Source organism: Colobus angolensis, unplaced genomic scaffold, assembly GCF_000951035.1.
Source record: "Colobus angolensis palliatus isolate OR3802 unplaced genomic scaffold, Cang.pa_1.0 Scaffold175, whole genome shotgun sequence".
NCBI classification, from domain to species: domain Eukaryota; kingdom Metazoa; phylum Chordata; class Mammalia; order Primates; family Cercopithecidae; genus Colobus; species Colobus angolensis.
The window spans coordinates 5,140,867-5,150,283 of record NW_012114877.1 but is presented as its reverse complement, the minus strand read 5'-3'; the positions used below and the strand labels follow the sequence as shown (position 1 = coordinate 5,150,283).

The window sequence follows — 9,417 nt, the reverse complement described above, 5'->3', positions numbered from 1 at the left end:
GCCCAGGCTGGAGTGCAGTGGCGTGATCTCGGCTCACTGCAACCTCCGCCTCCCGGGTTCACACCATTCTCCTGCCTCAGCCTCCGAGTAGCTGGGACTACAGGTGCCCACCATCATGCCTGGCTAATTTTTTGTATTTTTAGTCGAGATGTGGTTTCACCGTGTAGCCAGATGGTCTTGATCTCCTGACCTCGTGATCCACCCGCCTTGGCCTCCCAAAGTGCTGGGATTACAGGCATGAGCCACCGTGCCTGGCCCTTTCCATATTATTTCTTATGAATGCATGTAAATTTACACTTATCTGAATAAAAATTTTTAATTAAAAACCAAAAATCAAAACAAAAACCATGAAACAGAACAAAACAGTCATCAAACAGTGGAATTAACAATTTGTAGCCCTCTGGGTTACTGTGGGTAAGTGTAATGAGCTGAGATCATGTAAGTGCCTGGTATCACAGCTGGCATGGAGAAGCCACAGCCAGGCTAGTGCTCCTGGCCTTGTCTCTGTCAGTCACAAGCAGAGCATTTCTGAATATGAGTGAACAATTCGGAGCCAAGTCAACATAAATTGTAATGCTCTAAAAAAAGAAATCATGCCCTCTTTATTCCTGAAGAGTCCCAAGCACACACTTGGCACTCATCAAACTATGCACAATGACTAATAATCTTCACCACTGGTTTCATTTTAGCTCTGGGTAATTTCTTCCCACAGATAGGCATAGTTAAGGTCCTTCCCTGTGCGCAATTAAGCTGGGCCCATAAGTACATAAATACATACTTTACAACAAGGCTACTACCCCGGATACATAAATATATACTTTATAATAAGGCTACTACCCTGGAATTTGGCTGAAGAATAGGAGTATTATCTGGAGAATTATCTAACAAGCACATACAGTTTTGCCTTTCATGATCTTTGAAAGTTTTCACATGTAGCCTTAAATCTCTTTTGAGATTTAAGTTTATACTTGAGTTTATGTTAAAATTACAGAAACTTATCAAGTAGTCATGCAATCTTTGGGGGAATAAATTCATTAAAAATACTGGTCTGCTCCATGTGACCAACTGAAGCACAAGGGTCTGTGTCTGCTGCATTTTTGGCACCATTTCATGAACCTGAAGGATGTGCGGGATCTTTTAGAAAAGTTTCTGGGCAGGTGAATTCTCCCTCGTCTACTCTGCTACTCTTTTTAGCAGTCTTACCTAGGTAATTTATCTCATTGAGATCTCCTCAAAGGTAGCATTTGAAAACTAAAAAGTTTACCATGTTTGTTTTTTTGCCAAAAAGCAAAAAGTAAACCAATAAAAATCAAACTTCAAAGTGGAGAAAGATATACTCCTGTCCATCCTCCCCCATTCACTTCTTTTCAAGTACTAATTCATCCTGAATTTCAAATGTACTTTTCTCTGAAAAGCTATGCCGAATACTCTCTAGCAAACTTTTGTATAGAACATGGATATACACACAGAACTTTCGAGTGGAAAGAGGCTTCAGAGATCATCTAAGATTGGTTCCCCATGCGGCAAGGAGCTTCTAGCCCACCTTGCCCTTTCCTGATCTTTAGAGTAGAGCCCAGGTGGTTTAAATGATTTGTTCAAGGTCAAGCATCAGAATTAACACGCAGGCCTCCCCACACATCATGCTATTTCCTCCAAAAATTACTTCTCCCCACTGCTTCCCACTTCCACCTCTGCCCAAAAAGGAGGAAAGAGAGAAGATCCATAAAGTCATAATTAATGATATCCAAAACATGCGTTAAATAAATAAATATAGACACCTTTCTGGTATGTGCCGCATGTCTCAATATGCATCCAGCTGTAGAATGATCACGACTAAATAAGCTCAAGAGAAGTTTTGAAGTTCCCAGAATGAGAAAGTGTTGGACTTGCCCTCTTGTTTTAGAGGGTTTTAGTTTATTACTATCTAATAATGCTGGATGGTGTCAGAGAGCACTCAACCCAGGCAGCATATCACAATATGAAATCTATTCTATGAAACAGAAACGTGGTAATAATTTTCGAAACATCACAGTCTCTCTGAGTACACGAGATCCTTAAAACATTAAGAACACAATCCTTTGCCCCTCTCTTGCTGTATTTCATGTTAATTTCTTACTCTCAAATATTAACAACTCAATCAAGAAGTCTTCGTCATCACCCCCTCACTACTGAAGCATATCATCTAAAAAATTAATTCGAGAACATAAAACTCTTAAAGACAGCACCGGATTAATTAGCACGTGGAACAACAGAAAGTCAACATGCTCTAGTAAATGCACAATTGCTGTTAACCTTCACGGAAATAATAGGGGAAAGACTATAACTACTTTTAAGGATCATCGTCTATTACTTTTAAAACCTGCAGTATATTCTTAATAATAAATGGAAAAGCACCATCACTTTTCATACAACACACACACAGTTTTCCAGTCATTTACAATTCACCAGTTACACTAAAAAATCACCCCCCCAACCGCCCCCCGCCCCACCGCCACACCATCACTTCCACCTTTTATGAAAAGACAACAGTTTTGAGCCACTTAAAACAGAGAGAGAGAATCCTGGCAGAAAATAATACACAGCTGTGATAATATCGTGTTATTTTAAAATACCACAATATAGTTTTACTTTTAATAATAAAAGATAAAAAAGGAGCGTCTGTGAATAATTAGAGATTGCAGTCTGAAGCCGGTTACAGTCACTGCAATTGATAATAAACTGAAAACCCCTTGAGAGCAGGTAAATGCTTTGCAACCCTGACCCCCTCGCTCTCACATTACTTAACTACCCTGCGGTTCTTGCATTACATCACCATTCAAGCGATTGGTTCCTGCATTTTAACTCTCTCCCTGTCTCCTCCGATTAGGAGCGACACCGCAGCAAAGAAACTTCGCCCGAGTTTGCTCTTTCTCGCTTCGCTTTTTATTTGTGGCCCTTTTGCTCTGGTTGCTTTGGTTTGCTCTGCTTTTTTTTTTTTTTTCCCCTCCAACCCGGCCTCTGTTCAACTCATTCAGGTCTCTGTGCTAGAACAAAAACTCTGATCGAAGTGAAAAGAAATGCCTCTTTGGGCAAGAAGAGGAGCGGAGGGGCTGGGGAAAGAGGAGAAGGAAGAAGAGGAGAAACAAAGACGGGCAGAAAGGGAGAAGGGGGAGAAAATGAAGAGGAGGAGGAGGACGAAGGCTCAAAAACAGAAGGCAGTAGGGGCAAAAAAATCTATAAAATCAGGAGAAAAGAAAATAAAATTAAAAACAAACCTCATGGACATCACTGAGGCTGAATTCCCTCCTGAGGTGCAGAACATGAGAGCTCTGGAATGAGTGTGTGTAGAATTTGAGCCAAAGCTTAACTAGCTTGAGTGAGTCATATCCTTCCCATTTGATTCCAGGCCAAGCGATGATGTAATGTGCTGGCCCTTCTTTTGCGCCTAGCTCTGGCTCTCCCTCCGGCTGGGCTCTCGCTCACTTGCTCTCTTTCTCCTGGTCTCGCCCTCCTCCCCCTTCTCCTTTTTAGCTCAGTGCTAGTGAAGTCACCATTTAAATCTGGCAGAACTGAAGCAAAAACTTCAATGTAACCAAAACAGCCCCAGGCCGAGTTCCAGACTCAGAGAGCCTTCGTGGTGCACTTGCCCTTAGAAACGGGTAAACAAAGGGGGAAACAGTGCCGCTGGGGATGGCCCTACAGCTGCCATCAGAGAGCTCCAAGAGGGACCCGGAGTTCTGCAGGCAGGGGTCAGCTGGTTCTGCTGAAAAAAAAAAAGAGTGCCCTGTGTTTGGAGAGAGGGAAATAACATCAAGACACGTGTAGAGATGGGGAAGCAGGGAGTGAAAGACGGCAGGTTGGAAGGTTTGAGTGTTAAAAACCAACCTCAGTTAGCAGCTTGGGCTTTGGTTCAGAACCAGGTGACAGGGTTTCCATCGCCCGGGGCCCTTTTTTCCTGGAGCTGGATGGGATTTTCTGTTGCCGAATGCCAACCACCACCCCTCCGGAGAGTTCTCGCATCTGACCTCCCTGTCAGCAAGGGCAAAAACACTTCTGGTCCAAACATGTGCCCGTGTCTGGAGCCACCAAGGGCTGTGAAATCAGTCACTTCTCCCTTGTCCCCAATGGGTCACCCTGTCATGTGCTAAAGGAAAAAGACCCCAGCCACAAGACACAACACTTGCCTTTCTGAGATCAGCACTCCACTTTCAGGTGAACCTTCCAAAGGAGAGGGAAGGAAGACAAGTCCCCCCTTAAAATCAAAGACAGGCTGTGCCCCCACAACTCAACTGGCTGGAGGGGGTGCTGGTGCGGGTGGAGCCGTCTGTGACTTTAAACAGGAGAACAGACAGTATGTGTGTCTCTTTTTTAATTACAGAGTGAGGAAAAACAGCCTGGGGAGGTGGGGGCAGTCAAGCATGATCCTTCACAAATGACAGTGAAGCCCTTTTAATGGCTGAATTCTACCCCTCACTTCACACCTCCCCACTCAGGGTACCACCAGGACAACACTCCAGACACTTCTCTACACTATTAGCAGGGCTTTTTAACCCCATTGTCTCTCCGTTTTGCCATTTCTCCTCACCCTTCATGCTTCCTTCAAAAAGAAAAAAGTAACATGAAAATGGGAAGTTCACTAGGATTTTTTTTTTTAATACCACAAAAGCAGAAGAAAGGCATGAAACTGCAATTTTTTTTTTTTTCCTTTTCCGAAAATGACCATGGCTTGTGCTACAGTCTATTGCCCCTAAAGCCTTTTGTGGCCAATGAATCAGGTAGATAAGACAAACATTGGTCTCTTTGCACGTTGCAAAGCAGAGAGGAACTTGACTTCTAAACTGTTTTTGGAGGAATCTCTCAGCTTATTAAAGATGTCCACTGATGGAGGTCAGGGATATTCATCTGAATCCCCTGGAATTTAAATCACAGCTTCAGGGGGTGTCGCTGTACTCAGGGTGAAGAGTTAAAAAGCAATATTTGCCCAAGGGTCTCCAGGACCCTGGAGGTTGGGGTGGGGAAGCGCTTTCTCCAGCAGGCTGCCCTTTGGTTTGACATCCTCAATTGATGCTGATGCCACAGTGGCTCCGAGTGACACCTTTATCAAGGCAGGCAGCTCTGAATTAGAGGTGATCAGCCATAATTACAGCTGGCGCCACTGAAGCCTGTGGCCTGACAGCGGCAAATGTGGTTGTTATAAAGTTTGGTCCACCATGTCAGTGGCCTGTATAACTCATTTACGTCTGACTTGCCAAGCAGCCATTGATTTTTCTTCTGCTAAGGGGAATAAATAAAACAAAATTTTCAATAGCTTCTACAAGCCTTTACACTTCAAGGCAGGTTGGCAAGATTTTGTATAAACTGCTTTTTCCTTTTTAAACGAGCCATTGACCATCTTGGTTAATATCAAGCTATGAACTTTCACTTTCCCTTCCCTACCCCCCAAATCTCCCCTCCCCACTTTAGTTTTCTTATTTAAATGTTTTCTTTATGTTATTATTTTTAGTACAAAATGGATATGTGGTAGAGTTTTCCAAATTTACATCTTTTTGTAAGCTCAATGGGAAAATGTTCTCTGTAGGATTTTTCTAATACCATATTACAGGGGCTGGGGGAATCCACTAGATACCAGGCTTCTGCTGTTTTTCAGTGACATAGGCAAAAGGGACCCTGTGCTTTAAATAGAGGTGATGTAAAGATGGCTTTCCTGTGCCTTGCTTGGGAAGTAACAAAGGAGATGATAGCTTCGGCCAATGCCAGGCACGGACCTCAGATGAGGCCCACCAGCATCATTGCTTCTACCAGGAGGAGCAAGAGAACAAGAGGTTTGAAGGCGGCCAGTGTGCCTCTGATCAGGGAGTGAAATCGCCAATGGGTACAGTGTTTCTAAAACCCAGACAAATGCCAAGGACTCAGAAATGTCTGTGTCTGATAACGATGCCGTTAAGCCACCAATGTGTCAGAACACTTCAACATCCCAATAAAACAACTTTGGAGTGCTGGCCTGAATTGAAATCAATTTCAGAGTTCAAAGGGTCTGAATATTTACATTTGCACTTGTTGTTCAGGACATAAGTATTCCCTCCTGCCCCTTCCAAATCAGGCATTCCACTGGCTGCTGGGTGCCTCCCCACTTGAAAAGAAGCCCTACTTTCCCATTTTCCTTCCTGTGAGCAGCTAAAGAGAGACAAGATGCTGTTCCCAAAACAAAATTCCCCTCTGACTCAAGAGATTCCTTTTTCACCCATTTGGCCTTCTCCCCTACCCCATGTCCTAGCTGCTCCTCTGAGGAAGGGGGGCTTCATAGATAGAAGTCATAAGATGCTGTAATTCCAGAGGGAGCCTTCTTAGAAGTAGCCCCCAGCCAACAGGCTAGGTCTCCAGATTAGCTGGCTTGCTCAGGAATGCTTACAACACCCTCCTTTGCAGAGCGTGTCATCCTTGGGGAGAGGGTGGTGGGTACCGCGCAGCTGTTTGGTGTAACTCACTCACACACTCCCAGCTCCTGATGAAATGTTCGGCTCCAAAGAAGTGGAAACCTTTGAGATTTGAGCTCAGAGTTCAAAATGCTTTTGGACTCTTTCCAAACAACCCTATAGAAGAGACACAACTTGGATTGCAGGGATGGAGGGGCTCAACAGCCGACTAGAGTAGACTTTTTGTGTGCCTGGGTGAATTTCTGAGTTCAGACACGTTATGAGAAATACAGCAAATATAAGAAACAATGGAGATCCTTCCTAGAGAGAGCTGGGGTTTTTTTGTGTGTGTTGTTTTGCTTTTTCCCCCTCTTTTAGGTTTGAATTTATTCTCCTTAAGGAAAAGCATATCATCTTCTTTCAAACATTGTTTTTAAAATTTAACCCAAGATTTCTACAGTCCCAGTGGAGTTTGAAGGGCCAGATAATTTCAGAGTTAAATAAGCCGTAATGACTATCACATGTACCCAGCCATAAACCTAGTATTAAAAATTATTCAGAAAAAAGTGGCATCTCTTCCTTTTTTAATTTACAATAACCATCCAGGTGGTTTTCTAAGGCCTCCTTTGCAAATTGCTTCCAGTGAACCCGCTGGTCACAGACCACTGCACACCCACATGGTGTCATTCAGCATTCCCTTCCACTTGGGTGTCCCGTGTTTTCACAGTGGACAGAGGATGAGGGGCTGCCTAGGTGACCCGGTGCAGCATGCATCCTGAACCATGTGCAAGCAGGATTCGCTGGCTTCAATTGTCAGCCCCGCTGAAGTCAGCTCCAGGTGCTCCCAGAGAGAAGACAAGAGAGTGATCTGCCCTTGGTGACTCCTGTCGTGTAACTACTGCACCTCCTATACCCCAACCCTGGCTCTAAGTACCCTTAGGCAATTCACTAGCCTTTTCTGTGTCAAAACCTATTTGTAATTCACAGATGTGGTAATGCTGAATATGTATCAAACAAAGGAATGAATTTATAATGGTGGAGGCATCAGGAAACTTTTGGGGATAGATATTAACAGGTCACAAGAGCCATTTGATTAGCCCTAAAATAATATCAATTCTGCTTCCAATAGTGGTTTTTCTCTAACTTCTTAAAATGTGCAAGTCATGGTATCACTTAAACTTAAACCAATGTCTGAAAGACAGTTGACACTCCTGGAATATCTGTTGAATAAACGAATGAGTGAATGAATGAATACAATCCTCAGCTCTGGCATTATCTTTTCCACGGTCTCCTTGCTGGGCTACTGGGCTGGTGTAGGGGTGGCCATTACTCTCTGCTCCTTTGGCGTCCTGAAGCAGATTCTATTCCAGCAATAAGCCAACTATGGAGAGGATCTCTTTGTGCTTGTCTTCTTCAGCAGCCATTTGCTCCTCCAAGACAGAGACTGTGCTATTTGTCTTTCTCTCCCTAGTACCTAGCACCTGGCCCATACATAGTAGGTCCCTAAGAAATGTAACTGAGGCTGGGCGTGGTGGCACACATCTATAGTCCTGCTACTGGGGCTGAGGTGGGAGGCTGAGGTGGGAGGATCACTTGAGCCCAGGAGTTCGAGACTACAGTGAGGCATGATCGCACCACTGCACTCCAGGCTGGGAGACAGAGCAAGATTCTGTCTCTAATAATGATAATGATGATGATAATAATAGTAATAAATTAATTAAAGAAAAAGAAATGTACCTGAGCCTGAACTAGTGGCAACACAGACTGCTCCGTCTTCCCTGAATATATTCCCTCCTGAAAGTTCTTTTTCCCGTTTGTATTATTGCTCACACTTTTTCTGCAGCTTCCTTAAGATCTGAAGCATCTAGAAAACCAAGAATAAGAAAATCCTAGGAAATCTAGTGGTCGGCCTTCTTCATCCCTGCACTATACCTTTTCTCCCTGGAGGGCCTCAGATTCCTCTTGCTTCCCTTTTCTTGGACCTCCACAGCAGGGATGGCAGAATGAGCACTAAGTGGTTGATGTCAGAACAGCTGATCCTAGACTATTGTCACCAGCTTCCTACATGAGGCATCCAGGGAAATTGGAACTTGAGGTGAGAGCAGCTAAATATTCTCCTGTTGGGACTTCTTGCATGGTTGTTGAGGTGTCCTTAAAAAAGAGACACTGCCTCCAGGACTTTTTCATGTCCAAAGAAAGGTCATGTCAGTTCTAACCAATCTCTGTGACTAGAGTGGGCACTACAGGAAGAACTCAAATAATGGTGGGGGACAGGAGGTCCAATTTTTTTTTTTTTTGAGACGGAGTCTCACTCTGTCGCCCAGGCTGGAGTGCAGTGGCGTGATCTCGGCTCACTGCAACCTCCGCCTCCCGGGTTCACACCATTCTCCTGCCTCAGCCTCCAGAGTAGCTGGGACTACAGGCGCCCGCCACCTCGCCCGGCTGTTTTTTGTATTTTTAGTAGAGATGGGGTTTCACCGTGTTAGCCAGGATGGTCTCAATCTCCTGACCTTGTGATCCACCCGTCTCAGCCTCCCAAAGTGCTGGGATAAACTCGAGTTTTTAAAGGAGATTTAAGGCTACATTTGAAAACCTTCAGAAATCATGAAAGGCAAAACTGTGTGCTGGTTCATACAGGAACGCAGAACAGGATGGATGGATTGTAACAGTGTCCATATTTTGATTGTAGTAATGTACTACCACAGTTTTGCAAGATGTTACCATTGAGGATAACTGGGCAAAGAATACATGGGAATCTCTCCATATTATTTATTTACTTCTTTTTTTTTTTTTTTTAAGACAGAGTATCGCTTTGTTGCCCAGGCTGGAGTGCAGTGGCGTGATCTTCAGTTCTCAAATGACAAGGGGGCAGATGCTAAGGCTCTAAGCACTAAAAAAAAAAAAAAAACAGCGAATTCCCCCCTTCTGTGGGGGGGAGAAAGAGTGAAGAAAGAAGTGGCTTACAAGGGTTTGCTAGTTTTGAAAATTAGCTTTTACCTCGTATCACCCAACTCAAGTTCCTAGG

The 9,417-nt window shown here is 44.0% G+C and overlaps 1 protein-coding gene across 6 annotated transcripts in view; it reads right to left on the bottom strand.

The window, feature by feature from the left end:
* The window catches only part of CREB5 (cAMP responsive element binding protein 5), a 554,145-nt gene that overhangs the window by 143,811 nt on the left and 400,917 nt on the right, over window positions 1-9,417 (bottom strand). Inside the window, exon 1 of one of the 6 annotated variants that reach the window (XM_011938614.1) lies at window positions 3,255-3,471. The exons of the other annotated variants lie outside the window; for them this stretch is intronic. Coding sequence (XP_011794004.1) covers window positions 3,255-3,301 — 47 coding nt within the window. The 5' untranslated portion in view covers window positions 3,302-3,471. Of the gene's footprint in view, window positions 1-3,254; window positions 3,472-9,417 lie in introns of those variants that run through there. 6 annotated transcript variants of the gene reach the window in all.